This window comes from Scatophagus argus, chromosome 1, assembly GCF_020382885.2.
Source record: "Scatophagus argus isolate fScaArg1 chromosome 1, fScaArg1.pri, whole genome shotgun sequence".
NCBI lineage: Eukaryota > Metazoa > Chordata > Actinopteri > Scatophagidae > Scatophagus > Scatophagus argus.
Window position 1 is genome coordinate 6,381,728 of NC_058493.1, and position 18,899 is coordinate 6,400,626.

General features: G+C 38.3%; 1 protein-coding gene across 3 annotated transcripts in view; it reads left to right on the forward strand.

Moving 5' to 3' along the window:
• Positions 1 to 9,640, forward strand: part of ntrk3b (neurotrophic tyrosine kinase, receptor, type 3b) — a 169,819-nt gene extending 160,179 nt beyond the window's left edge. For all 3 annotated transcript variants that reach the window (XM_046406432.1, XM_046406517.1, XM_046406600.1), the window contains 2 exons: positions 3,442 to 3,600; positions 7,210 to 9,640. In XM_046406432.1, the coding sequence (XP_046262388.1) occupies positions 3,442 to 3,600; positions 7,210 to 7,395 (345 nt within the window). In that variant the 3' untranslated portion in view covers positions 7,396 to 9,640. The remainder of the gene's footprint in view (positions 1 to 3,441; positions 3,601 to 7,209) is intronic.
• The last annotated feature ends 9,259 nt before the right edge of the window (positions 9,641 to 18,899 follow it).

Sequence of the window (18,899 nt, forward strand, 5' to 3'; positions counted from 1 at the left end):
TTAGTTAGCTAATGTATTATGACCCTTAGCGACACTGTATAGAAAAAGGTATTCAGACACATCTCTTTATGGAGCTGTCTTTCAGAATTTGGGCTCGGACCCTTACTTCCAGTGAAGGGAGATCTTAATGCTTCAGCATACCAAGACATTTTGGACAATGCTATGCTTCCACCTTTGTGGCAACAGTTTGGGGAAGGTCCTTTTCTATTCCAGCATGACTGTGTCCCAGTGCACAAAGCAAAGTCCATAAAGACAAAAGGTTGGATGAGTTTGGTGTGGAAGAACTTGACTGGCCCACACAGAGCCCTGACCTCAACCCCATCCAACACCTTTGGGATGAACTAGAACAGAGATTGTGAGTCAGGCCTTTTGGTCCAACATCAGTGCCTGACCTTATTATTGCTGTACTGCATGAATGGGCAAAAATATCCATCAGAGACACTCCAGAATCTTGTGGAAAGCCTCCCCAGAAGAGTGGAAGCTGTAATAGCTGCAAAGGGGTGTCCAAATCCATATTAATGTCGATGTATTTAGAATGCCATCCTGTTCTTGTAATGGTCAGTTGTCCCAATACTGTTGTCTATAGTGCATACTGAAGATAGGCTATGCTAATAGAATATGATCATCACATCTGTCCTGACACTTGATCAAAATACTATTTAATAATAATATAGAAGGTGGAAGCATTTTAATTTACATTTCTAAAGCATGTGTTGACTAACAATAATGTTGGTAAGGTTGGCATAATTCGATATGTCTCACTCACTCTGAACTGGGGCTACATTAATACTCTGTTTCTGTCTCTGAAACACACACATTTATAATGCAATGTGCGCATTTACATCTAAATCTAAATTAAGCTAACATTTTCAAAACCTTGTGAGTTAAGTTTAATATATTGTTTGGTCTCTGACACTGTGTTTGTTTTCGGAAGTTATGCATCACCTCATGATGCTGAACTGACTTTGGTAACACTACTAATTTCTTTTAACAACTAAAAGCTAAAACATGTATTAGATTTTAATTTTTCAACCTGAAAATGGCCGCTCTGAAACTTCAAATTTGTTAATATATACACTTTTTGTAATGGGGGAACAGATAGCTGTACCCCAATCCAGGACTTCAAAGAAGGATACAGATGAAGGACATGTAAAAGCAAACGAACAGGGGCCTCGTACTCAGCAACTAAATCTGATGAAGTGTACAAACTAGAGGACGTTCTGAACGAATGCCCAGGAAGGAGCAGCCTCTTGGCAGATTGACAAATCTCATGTTTCTTTAAAACATCCAGAAGATTCATCTGCTGCGTCAAACTGACACGCTGAGATTGTGTTTGACTTTCAGAGGAAATGTGCAATGAGCGCTACGGAACCAGGAGGTAATTAGTGAAATGTTAGTTGATTTTTCTTTTCTTTTCTCTATACTTAAAATGCCTCACAATGCTCACAGCTGAAGGCACACAGATGTTGGAGCTGGTAGTTTGGAGTAGAGCTTATTATGATTAAAGGAATCTGATTGTTTTCTAACCCAGCATTCACCCTCACGTGGTTCCCCATGTGAATGCAGCTACAGTAAGAGGTTGTCCTAATGACGAGCTTATGGTACATGTGTGACAGTGTATTTAATTTTGTTTTGTCCCTAGGCACAGAGAATTAGCTCTGAATGATAGATGGATGGATGGATTAGTGAATGCATGCTTGTGTGAATGGGTGGTTGTGATGATGGATGCGTGTCTTGTACTCTGCATGAGTGCTTCTACTAACTCGAAGAGTAAAACCTCAATGGACATTTAAAATGAAAGAATTTCTTTTAAAAAATGTTATCTTGACAGAAATGTCTGTGAGTGTTGGAATGTATTGTCAGTGTTGGAAATGTAACACTGGTAATTAAAAATGCCTGGCCTTTATATTCATTCTTAAGATCAGGTAGGATTAGTACATGCACCGCAACAAAGTTAGCAAATTATAAATAAGTATGTAGCTTACTGCGTATTAGGTTCTCCTGTCGGCCTATAGTGTTGACCGTATTCTAAATTCTCTATGCCACATATAGTATAATGCAATATATTATAAAGTATTTTCCAAGAAGTGTTCAGTTTTTGCTTTTCAGATGTCATTATTTCCATTTAAATTTTATTGTACTAATATACCGATATTTTATATAAAGCATATTTTAATCTGACTCTATTTTATTATATATAAAAACTTACCTAATTTTTCGTTTATACTTTCACTTGCCAAAAAAAAAAAAAAAAACCCTTTCCTCAAGTATTCTTGTCTTGTCACAATGGTTGGTACACAATTGGAAGTTCTGGATAAAAGCTAGTAAACAGTAACATTTAATAAGATTTTTTATTTATTTATTTTTTTCAGTGTCTTTCCAAAAAAATTTGTCTATGTTTCTTAAACACTTCTCTTGGCATGGAAACAAATCATGGTAGCAGATCAGCATGCTGTTAGGACTACAATCCAGCAGGCTTCACATGAAACCACAGCAGCATATTAATAACATTATCTGTCAATAGTGTACTTTGACTCCAGTAGTCACTGTAAATAATATTGCCTGAGGATTCTGATGTGAAACTTGCAACTTTGCTGCTCATTCCTACATCAGTCTTGTCCAGCTCATCGCCGCCATGATTAAAGCACATGCAGTGACATGAATGGGAAATAGATTTTAAAACAATGTCTGCTAATGGAATCTGAGAGCAAGCATGATTAATGGATGATTGTTTAATCGATTAATATCCCGTCTCTGAGGATTTACAGCAAAGGAGAGTTCATTTCATGTTCTGCTGGTTTGAAGACATTAAATAGCTTACAGCTGAAATCTGCCATGCCTCAGCTGGTTCTCTGCTTCATGCAAACCTTCTTATGAGTGCAGGAGGTTTACATGTTGATATGTAGTTCCCTCTGTGATGGGAAAAATACAGTCGAATTTAAATACTCACATTTACTTTAGAAGCCATATGAACTTCTGTACCATGAGAATCCATTCAGCAGTTTTCTTAACCCTGTGGTTGAAACCGATTTATTAGAAAAAAAAAAAGATTAGAACACATTCAATTCCATGCTTTGAGACTCTGATCCTTGCCTTAATGCCAGTACTTCTGCAGAGAAAGAATTGCAGATTGCTATTTTTCATCAAGAACAAAGGGTGTTTTAATACCATAGCCTAAAGAATTTCACATCCTGAGATTCAATACATACAGAGAAGGTGGCAGATAAGTCAGCATTGTCCTGTATTGCATCATTGTCAACATCCAGCAGCAAAGCAGACATTCATGAGATGTTAAGCCCATCATATCAGTTACATGCAAGGACAGTTAATCCCCAGGCACCTGGGAGGTGTGTTGATGACTGATTTTTCTAATCTGTATTTTAGCGACAACATTTCATTTGCAATAAAGATATCTTTTTCTTTTCTTTCTCCTCTCCTCAGGTTGGAGGACATACCATGCTCCCTATTCGCTGGATGCCCCCAGAGAGCATCATGTACAGGAAATTCTCCACAGAAAGTGACGTCTGGAGCTTCGGAGTCATCCTGTGGGAGATCTTTACCTATGGGAAGCAGCCTTGGTTTCAGCTGGGTAACAACGAGGTACAAAGAGCCTTGAGGATTTAGATAAACCTTCACAACATACAGTACATATTACATATATATTATCAAAGGACGTACTTTAGGCCTTTGCATACACATCGAAAATCATAGCCCCAGGTTATCCAATGTTAAATGCTAAAGTTTTTTTTTTACACTTCTTAACGCCTCAGGGGTGGTGCAAGTAAGGATATTTATTTCAAATCACATTTAAAAAAAAATATAGCAGTCATGGAAGCTGTTACTGAAGAGGAAAGAAGTAGGAACTGAATAGATTTGCTTTCCCTCCCTAAAGTGAAAGCGTGAGCTTTTCAATAGAAGATTTAAATGAACACTGCCATTTTGGATCTTAATCTACTGCCTCATGTTGTGTTCTCTTTCTGAGACTTGCGCTGGCCCAACGAGGTGATAAATTGATGCTGCTTTGCCACCAGACAAGATGCTGCATTACATAACACCCATGATTGGTTCGTTTTTTCATTGGAGGCTCTGCTTTGAATCAATAAAATTCAATTAGGATTACTCTTGTAAAGCGAGCATATTGAGAAAATTAAATTGACCCAAAAGAATAACCTGGCATTTCAAGTAAGAAACATCAATATGCTCTTGGGCTTGACACAAATTGGGATTTCCACATTTCAGTGTATCTTACACAGAAAGGTTTTTTGTGGCACTATAAATGCAACACTTACTGATTAAACTACATTGCTGAAACCTTATGACAGTGTAATGAGATGAGCAACGTATTATGTCATAGCCAAAAAAGTGAAAATCCATGATCTGTTTCTCTAATCTAATTTTGTCTTTTGTGTTTGGATGGGAATATTATAATTACTATTCACTGATTCCGATTTGTTTCACAAATTACACAATGATATATTACAGCAGCAATTATAAACAGGCATCAGTGATAATAATAGTTTATCACCTGGCTACTGTAGGAACTTGTTTCAAACAGGCCTCATTCACTGCTGGACTCAGTAGGCTCTACCAATTTTTTATACTTATATTCAGAAGAAAAGCAGAACAGCTATCACAAGCAACAAGTAGCGTCACACCGTGGGCCAGACATTACAAACTACCATGCTAAACGTTGTCCAAAACTTTTCCAAAGACACCAAATATGCCAGGCTAAATATGGGGGCTAATGTGTGTGAAATGAATCACGAGTGATTTTATAGATGGAACTGTGCTGCTAGAAAACATGGGGTCTTGTATATTTCACTGAAGCTGCTTTAAGTGAAATGCAAGCGAAATTATATGTTAATATTTTGCTGAGATACTGCTGCTAGAGGGATGAACTAGTCTTCAACTGTTTCTGTTCAGTCCCTTCGCAGCAGCTGATCCACATCAGGCCTGCTGCACCTCCCTGCAGCTGAGACTCCTGCTGCTTATCTGTCCATATGAATTGCTTGTTAAGTTGGAGGAATGGTGCCACATTTTTCACTAGCTCTGTGGTCACTGGAGGGATCATAAGCTCTGGTGACAAAAAACTGTTTCCCGTCTTTTTTATTATTATTATTACAAAACCAGTGTTATTTTCTCTTGATTAAGTAGCACAACTGTCTACAAAACCAGTGTAAGGGCCAAAACTAAAAACATTTGGTGCTATTTTTGTCTTAAAATCTTAAAGCCCCGCCCACACAGGAGTTTTCACTTGTCTGATTATACCTCCTCTCAGGATAATGTACAAACCTGTACAAACTTTCTATTGGTTTTGTCGTACCTGTTCGGGCAGGACAACTGTTAAGTGCTGTCCAATAAACAAAGCAGAGTAAAATGTATACCTGTGAATTATAATGAAACAGTGAGAAGTATAAAGTACTATAAAATGGAAACTGTGCACCCATCAAACTGACAGACACACCTTATCAGATTGTTAGTGAACATCTGCCCTCACAGCGTTTTCATGAGCACAGACGACTAGACGAAGATATTGTCTTTCAATTAAAAACCCAACTTAACAGCTTGAAGCAGAAATCCACCAATTTTATATGTTATAGTCTCTTTACAGGTCTTGGAGAGTATTACTGCACATGTCATTTATGGCTGCTGATAGAGTTGCGTGAAATCTGATAAATTGCCTGCCTGATGTGATATCACTTGAGGCGATTGAGGCCAGCAGCCAGAGGCTACAACAACCTCGACTAGTCTGTGCACCTTTAGGTGCCTGTAGGTGCCTGGTTTTTAAAACTGTCCATCATGAGAGTGTTGTGTTAAACCAGATTTCGCTGCCTCTTTGGATTCTGAGTTATTTTATGTGTTAACTTCAACCGTAAGCCATGCTTAACTTGATGACTGGAAAGTGAAGTCAGTTTGTGTATTTATGTATTTATAATGGGCGGGTATGTCTGTAATAGGAAGTGCAAGGAATTAAAATGCCACCATAACATATAACCAGAACTTGTGAATGTATTAAGCTTCCATAGGTGCAACACCATTTCAGTTGTAAATGATTATTCAGGATCATTTGATTATTTTCTTCCATCTGTTTGGCAGAGTGCTGCTGCCATGACGACCGCAGCCTTTATGGTTGGTTGTTTGCAGCTTTTGTGTCGTGGGGATTTATGCATTTGAGAGGCTGCATATGTCTTTGCGGAAGTTGATGCTCTATCCGCTCAGTCTCAAGATAGTCTGTCTGCCAGTACACTCATCCTTTGACTCCCATGTGAGAAGCAGAATATAACGACAGAGGGAAAGCAGTGCTTTATCTTGGTAAACAGATGCAACAGGTAGAAGAAAAGAACAGAGTATCTCCACTGTTTTGTTCTAATATTTTATTTTGTTTTACTTTTGTTGAGACTAAAGTATAAACTGAGTATAAACCTCAATGAAGTCATATTTAAACTCAGACAAGGTTTGTCAAACATTCTTTACAGAAAATTAGGCCTCAGATAGCAGTAGATTATCAAATGCTTTGTCCTGACACTGTGTTGTGCTGCTAGATTGCAAGAGCATGAAATTGCGTGACACCATAGTATGTCTTACGGGGAGAGTTTCCATTTTCCTGCTCAGCTGTGTAATTATTCTTTGCCCTGACAAGTGAAACAAGTAAAAAGGAACAAATATGATATAAGTGCCTAAGTTTGAAGTGTAAAAAAAAAATGTATTGTGTACGCAATGCTAAAAGTAAAAAGAAAGAAAGAAAGAAAAGAAGACAAGTGGAAAACAATCCTTTTTCTGTGCAGTTTTTCAAGTCACACACTAATGGATTCCTATTCATTTTCCTACACTGGCTTAGAAGTTCCAAAAATAACAAAGTGAAATTGTCTGAAGAGCAATAAGTCATGTGACTATAAAGTGCACAAGAAATGATCAGTCACCCTTTTACTAGTATCAAACATCCACCCCCACAAATATTCCGGTTTATTGTTTTTTGTTTGTTGTTGTTTTTTTTGCTAAAGGACAGAAAAAAATAATCTTGTTTTCCCTTTCAATATTGGACAAATTTACGACTGAATGCATACTGTTTACTGCTTTCATCTCCCTTTCATTAGCTCAAACCTCAAAGGACAGCCTGCTCAGTGTCACCGCTTTCTCATTATGAACAAACCAAAGCAATCAGTCAGTGAAAATCATCTGTCTCACTCCACTGCCCTCTTTCCTCTGCAGGTTATTGAGTGCATAACCCAGGGTCGTGTTCTGGAGAGGCCACGGATCTGTCCCAAGGAGGTGTATGACATCATGCTGGGCTGCTGGCAGAGGGAACCGCAGCAGCGACTGAACATTAAGGACATTCAGAAGGTCCTGTTCGCCATGGGAAAAGCCACGCCGGTCTACCTGGACATCCTGGGCTAGCAGTGGCCCAGGGTGGCCCGTTCCTTGCCAGACGGTCAGATCAACAGAGACATACAGACAGACGGACCCACACGAACCCAGGAATAACCAAACCAACCTGCTCCACTGTCGAAAAACACCTACAATGTTTGGGAAGGACTTAAGTGCCTGCAACACTTTTGGATATAGCGGATAAAACATATTCAAAAAACACGCACTTTTACATTTTGTTTACTTGCGTATAAGATGTACAGGTTTGAAGAAAACTTTTTTTTCCTTGAAAAACTGCAAAAATACACAAAAAAGAAGACGAAAAGACAAGTAAAGTGGACTGGCAATAGGAAAATGGCCACAGTTTGATTATATTATGAAGAGAACACATCAAAGTTAATATCTATCCTGGGTTTGGTTTTATGAATATATATAGAAATATTACATATATTTTATATTTATTTCTTTTTGACACGGTTTTGAAGGGTCTGCCATGTGTGTTGTTAAGGGCTCGGCCCTGTCTGAAGACGCCACCAACAAACTATTGGCAGGGACTTGACGATGGTAGCCTTACTTGCACTCTGATTGGCTGGCACTGAGCTTTTGATGGGAACTCTGCTTCGTTGAAATAACACTGGATGGTTGAAAAGGAGGAGCGCTCTGCAGAGGACCTACCCAATCAGACAACCGACAAATCTATTTTAATTTAAAAACAATGTACATATTGTAAAATTCTATGTGTCAGAATTATGTTAACTTATTTTTTCTGGTGTTACTTTGGTTCCTTTTCTGACTGTGATCTGGGTGGCTAAAGTATAAAGCTATGGTATTTGTTTTCATCTTAATCTAGGGGAGATTTCTCTTGGGAATTACCTGTGTCAGTGCTGGTAACTTGTATTACGTGATAAAGGTGAATGGCAGTGAATACAGTTTGGAAAGTCCACTGACACTGAATCACAGAGACTCTGGAGAAAGAGCGACGACTCAGAGCCATCAATACGACACTTTTCCTGAGAGGTGATGAAACCTCACCTTCACTTTCCAGTTCATTTGCTTTTTATGGCAGTAATAATGTGTTGCTAAGTAATATCTTCCACCACACTTCCAAACACATACACACGCTTTGAGAAATTGTTCTGTCATTTTCAGGCTTTTTGGTGTGAAACTGCTTTTCCACTCTTGAGAAAACATTTGTGTAACTGAAATCATAAATCATTAGCTTCAGATGTGTGTCTTGCACACTCTCAGCCCAAGAAAATCTTAAACTCATACAGATCGCTGAGACATTTTGGGCAGTATGCTTATTTGTTTTATAGCTGAGAGGCAGGTGATCAACACTGCACTCATATTTGTCGGTTAAATGTGAAGCCACAGCCAGGAGATGGTTGGCTTAGCTTAGCATGAAGACTGAAAACAGGATAACAGGATAACAAGATAACAAAATTCACCTACAAAACCCTATGTTGCCAGTCTTTATGCCAAGCTAAGCTAACCAGCTGAATGACACAGGACAGATCTAAGATTATTATAAATCAGAAGCCATAAATGGACCATGGAAATAAGTAGTTTCAGGTTTATTGTACAATCTCAGATACAAGAGGGGTATCAATCTTCTCATATAACTCAGCATGTGGGATTTAGTGGCATCTAGATGGAGGTTTGAGATTACAACAAACTGAGCAACCTTTCGCTCATTCACCCCGGTTAAGTGTGTTGGAGAATGTAAATGCAGAAGGCCAGTTAGTGAGTCAGTGTTAATTTTGTCCATTCTGGGCTACTGTGGAAACATGGCAGTGAAATATGGAGGGCTCCTTGGACCAGGGCCCACTTCCTTTGAGGGTATGAAGGACTTTTTCTGGGGTAACCAAAACACAATGACTTTATGTTGAGGTGATTATACACTAATGACAGCATTATTTGAGTAATCTATTCCATTTCTGTCAATAGATCCACCTAAATCCTGCACACTGGACCTTCAAAACATTTTGGGGTAATACTACAAAGATCCTGTTACAGGCCCAGAAAAGACACATCAGGATGGCTTCTTCCATTGCATTTCCTTTGGAACAACAAAACAAAAATGAATTTTATCATGATTTTCATCAACTGTACATGACTCATAGTCACTCTTTTCGTCCTTGCACTTGTGGCCTTTGCATGTTTAGCAATGATAACACCCGTCTATTGCTTTGTTTAAAAAAAAAAAATGCTTACCAGAGAGGAGCCACTGAAGCAGACAGATACTTGTATTAATTTATGGACGATACATCAAAAATAATAATCACTCAAGTGGATCAACTAATTGTGTGGTATTACGCATTCCATATTTTTGATAATAACAGTACTTAACTGGAAAACATGAAGAGTTTTGTTCCAAAATATGGCAGAAAAACATGATCCCTCAAAAAAGTTTAACAACACAAAGAAAAAAAAAAGAGATATACTTTTAAAAAAATTTTCATAATGAAGTGCTCAGCTGACAAAATGAGTTCATTTTCACAGAGTGGAACCTGTAGATTTCTCGCACGCTGAATGATTAACCTCAGGCAACAATTTTATTTTATGTTGTATCTGGATATATAATGTTTTGGAGTGGAACTCTTCACATCTCTTCCTTATTATCTTTACATGAATTCTCACACTATCACAGTGTTGTCTCTGTCTTGGGACTATGTAAATCATTAATGAGCATTCAGTTATTTCAAGTATTTTATATGAAAGGCAGGATCAAATCCAACGAGTTACCCAAAGCATTGAGTTTTTGTGTATTCTCTTGTGGTAAAGATAAACGCTTAAAGACATTATGACACAGACCGTGAGCATTTGCAGGGTATTGTAATCCTTTCATGGTGAGTTGAATATTGTTTAAAAAGTCTTTTTTTCTTTTCTTGGATGAACTAACTGAACACTTTTTGAAGCAAAGTTGGCATATTACCATGTACACGTTACAGAATATAAAATGTGGTATAACTGCTGCAGTATATAAAATACTGGTATTCCATGATAGATCTTTGTATTAATGTGACTCTCTTAAGAAAATGTCTTCAAACAATCAGACGATCTCCTTTTCCATTTTGTCCTGTCTTATAAAGATGTGTAAATTTGACGAAGTCTTGTCTTCATCTAAATCTCTTAGGAAGTTGAACAGCACGCGTTCTGTGTTATCACTCTCTTCTGTCCATCTTTGAGTGATAGAAAAGTCTTTTGCTCAGGTTTCTTTTCTTCTTGTTTATTGTGTTTTCTATTTTTTAATTGTTTTTGGTCTATTTTAAACACAGAAGTCACAAACATGTTGGTGATGATATCTCTGACGTCCATCACCGACAAATCTGCTCACAAATGTTGTGTGTATGTTGTGACATTTTGCTCAGTACCAAAAGTAATCCGCTGCATTTATGTCTGTTCATATTGCAGCAGGAACTTCTAACTAATGCACCATGACATGGTGCAGACTCATAACATTACACAAAATGTAAACAAAAGTAAGATATGCAGCCATAAGGGGATAGTGGAACATGCTGTTCAGGGCTGATAAAACTACTCTTGCCATGCCCCCATTTGCAGGTAAAAATGTTTTCACTTTAATTTTTTACATTTTAATATTGCTTTTCAAATCAACCTCTCAAAGCTCTTCACAATACAATTCACTCATTCATGCATTTATGGCAAAGGCTACCATGCACTGTGCCATTATGGGAAAACCCAACATGCTGGGTTCAGTATCTTGACCAATGAGATTTAAACCTGTGGTCAAGGATAGAACCACCAACCTTTTGATTAATAGATGACTTGCTCAACCTGAGGAGACACAGCCACCACATGGCAACATAATAATTCCCGTTTGCATCACCTTATGCATAATATTAACTTTAGTCCCTATATGCAGCACATATTTATCACAAACAGAAATTTGTTTCTTCATTTCCTTGAAATGAAATAACAACATAGCTGTTCATCACATCTGATCTGCCAAAAGATTCACTCTAAAATCTCTAAAAACACAGTAGTAAAATGTGCCCAGGGAACAGTGAGATCAGGCCCTGTCTAATTAATTAGCCAGCTACCTGTCTTGTTCTTGAGGGAAAATAACATCTTGCTTGATTAGTTATTCAAACAGTTTTTGCCTTTTTAAAGCATCGAATCAGGTGAAGTGTGTGTGTGTGTGTGTTAACCCTCCTGTTATGTTACGGGTCAAGAAAAAATAGTTATTAGTATTTTTAAATCGTATTTTTTCAGTATGAAACTTCTTCTTGCCTTAATTGGTGTAATCAACATATAATATGAAAATGGTTCATCTCACATATTTGCAACCACCTCCCACATGTTTATATCACATAGATACTGTTCAGGTCAGTCTGACCCAGCAGTCAAACTGGGGGTAAAAGGATGTCAGAAAAGTGAAACTGAAAGTGGTGAAGCATTAAAAAAACATTGAACATGTATTTTTTTTTTTTTTTTTTTTTTATGAAAAACAGCTGAATTATCCTAATTGAACCCTTATCTGTGAAAGGTGAGGAACACCATTGCACTAAATATTGACAGAATAGATGGTAACGGAGTTAGTAATGAAATATTAACAATGCTTATGAGGATTTTTTGTTATTTTCAGCCTTATTTTGGATAACAAAATATGCAGCGGGTCAAATTGACCCGGGAACATCATTGCTGTTCCTGACAAATGAACACAACAGGAGAGCTTTAACCTTTTGATAACAGAACACCCCACTCTTTAGTTACATCATATTAAATCACACTATCATCTGAGAAATATGCAAGTAAGCAAGTGGATATGACCATATGTAGTATGTTCATGTTGTGTTATGATTTTCAAATTGCTTAAAAGAGATAATCAATCACACTGAAATGTAACTTCACAGTCTGATGATGCACACATCGAAGCTCGTCGTTGCTCCATGCTTCACTGGTGAGTGTCCACACATTAGCCGAAAGCCATCCCATTATTGTTTTAGTTGCCCTCTTACAAACAACAGGAAAATGGAGACACAGTCAGCGCCGAGGGATTTGAGGTCAGTAAGCAGTGTGTTATGATGGTGGTACCTTAATTGTTTATTGATTTACAATTACGCAGTGTTCAGAGTGTTCAGGTTTCCTCTGTGTGTGTGCGTGCGTGCGCGCACGTCCATATATGTGGTTTAGTCTGGAGTGTTTCAAGTGTCCAGTTTCAGCTTCTGCTTGTTTTAACTGCAGCCTGTAACATCAGCTTGAGGAGTGTACACAGGGTAGACAAGTTGTAAACACATCACAGCCAAGTATCTGAACTAAAAGTCACATATATACAGTTACACAGACAACCTAAATGCTGATTACTGGCAGCTCTGAAAATCACTGCTTTTTTATCCCAGTTTTCAAATATTGATTATATGGCCACCAACTGAGCGCCAGGAAAGCAAATTATCTGTTCTGAAAAATGCAATTGCATTTGTCAGAAGATTACAGATTGCAAATTTATTTACCTGATAATGGGAAAAAAAGTCTTACGACTAATAACATCACAGGTAAATAAGCACACAAAGAGCATCAACAAAGAGAAACATTGATCATTATATTGAAAGAACAAACTTTAAGTTGGAAAATGATGCTGTTCGGCGACAATACCCAAGAGTGGTTTAATTATTGTTAAGTGCATCTTTGACATAATGTACTCATAATTACAGGTTCAGTGTTTGTGCCGTCTGTTTAATTGAGGCCTGACCCGATGTATGGAATATGCTATATGTATGGAACAGCAGTGTTTGAAGAGCACAGAAATCTCTGTCACTTCTGACATAAACAAGAACCTCAGAGGCGGTTTGATGTGTTTATTGGCTATTTTAAATTAACTGAACAAGCCATGCAGTTTCACACCATTGACGTATATAAAGATGGACAGCGCATTTCAACTTCTTTCTTACACTGTACAAATTTAAGCTGAAATATCCCATCTAGTGCTGGTATCATTATATGGAGCACAACAGTCAAAGAGTGGTGCTGCTGCGGTATTGAATTCCCTCCCATACACCCATCTGACCCAATCGCAGGCAGCACTCCTGCCAATTATGATATCTCATGCCCTTTTTAGAACCTCAAACATCTGCTAACATGGAGGATGAGGGGTTTATGACCTGTAGTGGAGCCAGCCACCAGGGGGAAATCAAGATGTTTTGGCTTCATTTTAGAGTTTTCATGCTGTCCATCTTCATATACAGTCAGTGGTTCACACACGTCAGATATTTCAGTTCAGTTCAATTTATTTATATAACGCCAAATCACGACACAAGTTGTCTCATGACACTTTCCAATCAGAGCGGGTCTAAACTCGTCTCGTCTTCCTCCAGACCAAACTCTTTTCAGAGAGAGAGGGATCACAGACAGCAAGTGCTGGAACGATAACAAAAATATATTAACAATAATAATGATGGAAGTAGTAGTAGTAGTAGTAGTAGTAGTAGTAGTAGTAATGCAGAAATATGACAGGTGTTAAAAACAGTATTCGTGTCAAACAGAACCGCAGCAGGAGGTCCAAGCATTATCCATGGCAACCTGCAAGACTCCAGAGAAGACGTTAGTGACATGCATTCATGGGACATGAGTGCACATAGAAGGAGAGTTAAAGGAGGAGAGAGAAGCTCAGGGCATCATGGGAGATACTAACCTTATAGCAGTATGACTAGGGGCTAGACTAAGCCAGCCCTAAATACACACACACACACACACACACACACAACCCTGCTGCTCTGAGGTTTCTGCCTTCTGAAAGGAAGTGTTTCCTCACCACCTTTCACATGTGTTTGCTCATGGGAGTTTTGCTGGGTCTCTCCAAAAATCTAGTTAAAGGGTTTGGTCTAGACCTGCTCTAATTGAAAAGTGTCATGAGACAGCTTTTGTTGTGATTTGGTGCTATATAAACCAATTGAATTGAATATCTGGTTCTTCAGCTGTTTCCAAGGCTTCTGTGTTTGAAGGTAGGTCAGTACCAGCTGAGGTTGCGCGGTGATGAACTTTGTCTCTAATCAGTACAATTTATCATAAAAAAGGTCATGAAATCATTACTACTGAGGGTTACAGGAATACAAGGCTCACTATGCTATGACTTTATTTGTTAGCCTGGCTACAGCCTGGAGTTGTTCTTATTTTCTTCAATTACAGCCTTTCTGTATGATTTGAGGCTATCATGCCAGACCTGTAGTTTAAACTACAGCAAGATTCCTGTAGTTTGGTGGAATGCCATTTCCTTTTGAGGTTTTGTATGTATTGATGTCAGAGTTATACCTTGGCACTAATCTCTTTTGCTTTATTGATTTCCTTTTTAGGGGGGAAATAGAGTCGAGTGTTGTTCTCACTGAGCTTACAGAACTGTCAACATAAAGGATCATTCTGAGAGGGTCTATAGTTAGCATGAGACTCTTCCTTAGCATCGGAGCGTTCAGCTGCACCGAGATACGATACTGAAGTATATGCCGATGGTATCACTTCTTTAAATTGTGCATAGCTGGACATCTAGTGTAGGAATTTTTTCCTAGTGGCCTGTAGTCAGGTAATATAAATTCAGAAGTTGAAACTACGGTCAGATAAAAGAGGGTTCTGTGCAAAGACTATTAAATGATCAGTTTCAATGCCATATGTCAGAACAAGGTCGAGAGTGTGATTAAAACAATGAGTGGCTTTATGTACACACTGACAGAAGCCGTCGAATCTAATAAAGACATTAATGCTGCAAAGGCTGTCGTTGCTAATGTCCACATGAATATTAAAAGGTATGTGATTTTTTTTTCAGGAAATCAGGTGTGATAGTTCTTGGTTCTGTACATTGAATGTACATCGTGTATACTTGATGTTGCTGACAAACACTCAAAGTGCATTACAGGATTGTACCTTTGGCTTCCATTTGTTTTCGCACAATATTGAGATTTATATCTTGAGTTAGATAATCCATCACAGTGGCTGTTATGATGACTTTTTTGTGTAGGTTTCACTGTTGTTGAAGGTTTGTGCATTTTCAAGGGGCGATCAGTTGGAACATTCCCCCATTTTTAAGAACACTAATCAAATCCTCTTCTCTTATATTGGATGATAACATTCCTTACCTCATAATGATCCACTGATGTATGCTGTTGTATCTTCCTCATGAACATTTATTAACATACTAAAAACATGACAAATACTTGAGTAGGAGTTACAAATACATAAGAGTTACAAAGCAATGGGTAGTCCCTACAATATGATAATTACTCATCATCTCACAATACACTCATTATTTACTAATTAGAATAATTATGATGGATCCAGTTGTTAATTATTATGCCCAAAAGAAGAATGGATCTCTGGATAAGTGAATTAAATTTTAATCTATGATGGGCAAACTCTCCACTACGCTTGTTGGTGTTTTCTGTCATTTTTCCTCACAGCTGCTGTAACTCTATGTTGCATGGCAAATAAGGCTGAAATGTTTTTGCGAAGAATTACTGCTGATTAGAATGAGAACACCCCATCTAATCTGTGTTTCATGCTGTAAAGCTCATTTAACTCTATTATCTGGTTAGTTGGCAGTTGGCAGTCGGAAAAGAGGAAAAGAACTGGATTAGAGCAGTAGGTATGGTTTAATTAAAAATTGTTAGCAGTTTAATGCAGGCGTTTGGACAACATCATTTGCAGCTGAACATGTGGGTGTCAGTAATTACAGTCCCAAGAGGAACCTATAATTACAGACTGAATTTTGTGACAGATCAGTATAAGTTAATGGGTGGGGGGGTGACAAAGACAAAGGCACTAGATGAGAGAAAAGAGACAGGTGTACACCTGGACACTAGTTCTTGTCGTGGCTTACTGATTTGGCCAGCAGTTGGATATGAAGCAGTCACTGTAACACACAGTTCATGGATGCAATTAAGATAATTTCAAACCACAAGTAGCCTAAAAAAATCATTTCTTCGTAGAGTCAAATCTGAACACACAGACATAAGTCTCCAGATACCAGATAGAGTACATCTGATGGTCACCACAAATAAATTCCCATAAATCAGCTGTGAATTCCTTGGAAAATTATCTTAAGATTCCACAACTCGCCTATGAATCATGTTATTTTTAGCTTTTCTTTATTATCAAAGTAACCCAGTGACTTTTTTCTGTACATTCGTGGGCATACAGCAAATAGAAAATGCACTGAGCAAAAAAATATATATTCCCATTTTATGAGGACGTACTTTGTGTTGTCTTCACTAAGATGATCCATCCATCTGACAGTTAGGGCATATCAAAGTGATAATTAAACAAAATGATTACTGCACATGTGTCAGAAAAAAATGGCCACTCTAAAGTGTGCAGTGTGCAAATGGCATGCTGGCTGCAGGAATGTCCACCAGAGCTGTTTTCTGTGAACTGAATGTTCATTTCATGACCATAAGCTGTCTGTGGTGTCATTTCAGAGAATTTGTCATTACATCATCTCGGTCTTCCATTCACAGACCAATACCAGCCGAGGTTCATCATCAGACCGGTGGAGTTATGGTACAGGCAGGCATAACGTAAGGACAATGAACAAGGCTGCATTTTATTGAGGGCAATTCGAATTCACGGAGATACTGTGATGAGACCTTGAGGCCCATTACTGTGCCGTGTGTGTGTGCGTGTGTGTGTGTGTGTGTGTGTGTGGTGGGGGGATGAACGAATTTCCATCCAGCAATGTGTGTTCTACAAGAACATTTGATGGATTAAAATGCGATTAAGATGTGATAAAAACAATGTGACAAAAACTCGTACTTATTAATCTGCAGCAACTGCTGATTCTTCAGTTGCCAAACAGTATTTATTTGCTAAAGGGGTTAGGTTATTATATGCCAGCTGAAGGTTGCGGTGAACAATCTCTGGTGTATGTGACTTGAAAACTCCCTGTAAGAGTGCATGTAAATGAATATACTGTGTTTTTCAGGCAGATTGCTTCGCTATACTCCAGTACTGCTTCTCAGAATAAAGTGTTGCAACACCAAGCCATTTGAGTGACAATCCAAACATATACAGAAAAGGCATCATTTCTAAATTGCTTTTAAAAGTGCATTCACCTTCAAGTATTCAGTCTCTGACTCATCCTCATCTGTGCCTTTCAAAAATACAAAAAAGACGACAAGGAAATGATTCACTTTCCACACTGAAGATAGTCTGTCCTCTTTCATCAAAATAATCCTGAACTGTATTCAGCTGTGTCAGTGTGACTTGGATAAAAGCATGTTTTGAACTTAATTAAGAAATGTGGCGGTTTTACAGAAAACACAAGGACAGGAAATGAGGGCCAAGGGTTCCCTACATCTGCTCTTTGGTGCAAATATAAGGAGACAAGCTCATTTGTGCGGAAGGGGTTGTGCAAACAAAAAGAGAGGCTATGCTGAAGCTCAATGTATAATCCAATGCATGTTTTCTTCTTAAGCGCAAACACGCAGGCAAATGTACTGACCTTGAATGCAAAATTGCCCACTACTGTTTGATCAAAAGTGGTTTCTTCCGTATGATAAGTTGAGAAATCATAATCTTCTGTTCTGCCTCAAAGCAGTTTCCAGAGCTATCGCACTGTAAACAGTGTTTTTGTTGAGTACCTGAACCCAAAGCTGCCTTCTCACCACCCAGGGAGAATGCCTTTGACTAATCCCCAAGGCTTTCTTATCAAGTGTGATTGAATAGAGCCTTCAGTCCCCAGAAGACGGGCTAACCTTTATCTCGCCTATTTTCTATTTCTGCATCTATTTCTTTTCTCTGCACAACAAGGTGTTTGTGGGAAAAGGAGACCTGTTAACTGTTTACACCCTCCAATATGCATATCGTTTCCCCAATGGGCCTGTGTTTGAAACATGAAAGGCTCCGAACAAAATGGAAAATTTCCACTCCATTAGCCATGCAGCCAATCAGAGTGCAGTGACCCAGATAACGAGTGTGATATTGATGATGACAGCAATAAAGACGTATTTTCATCACAAGCCTTCCTTCTAATTAGGTTGATCTGTGGAGAAAATAAATGAATTTTGACAAAATATAAAAGGGGTGGTGTGCTGGGAGGATTAGACATAAGAGTGTGACAGGAAGTGTGTGTGTGTGTGTGTATAGTGGGGGGGGATTCAGAAGGTTTCTGGGGTTAAGTGACTGTGCTGTTGGGAAATGGGTGACAATTACCAGTGAAATGAGATTTTGTGGCTTCAGGGTGCCTCTCAAATACAGTGTTTGGTCATAGCAGTAGTTCAGGGTCAAGTGGGTGACACTCATTGATGATCTTTTGGCTGTTTTTGCATCTCTTGACGAGCCCCTGGACTTCGAACAAGCTATGACATATTCAGTGAAAGTGTATGTGTTACCTTTTTAGACTTCACATTACCTGCTAGAATATTATAACGTATGAAGGAATGGTGTTATTTTAGCTGAAAACCCAAGGGAGGTGTTAATGCTGATTTGAATAACAAATTGCAAACATTGGAATCTCTCCCCTCTCTCGGTTGTTGGAGTGCCTTTGAGCTATAAAGAATAATTACAAAAGTATACTATATTTTATATTGCTT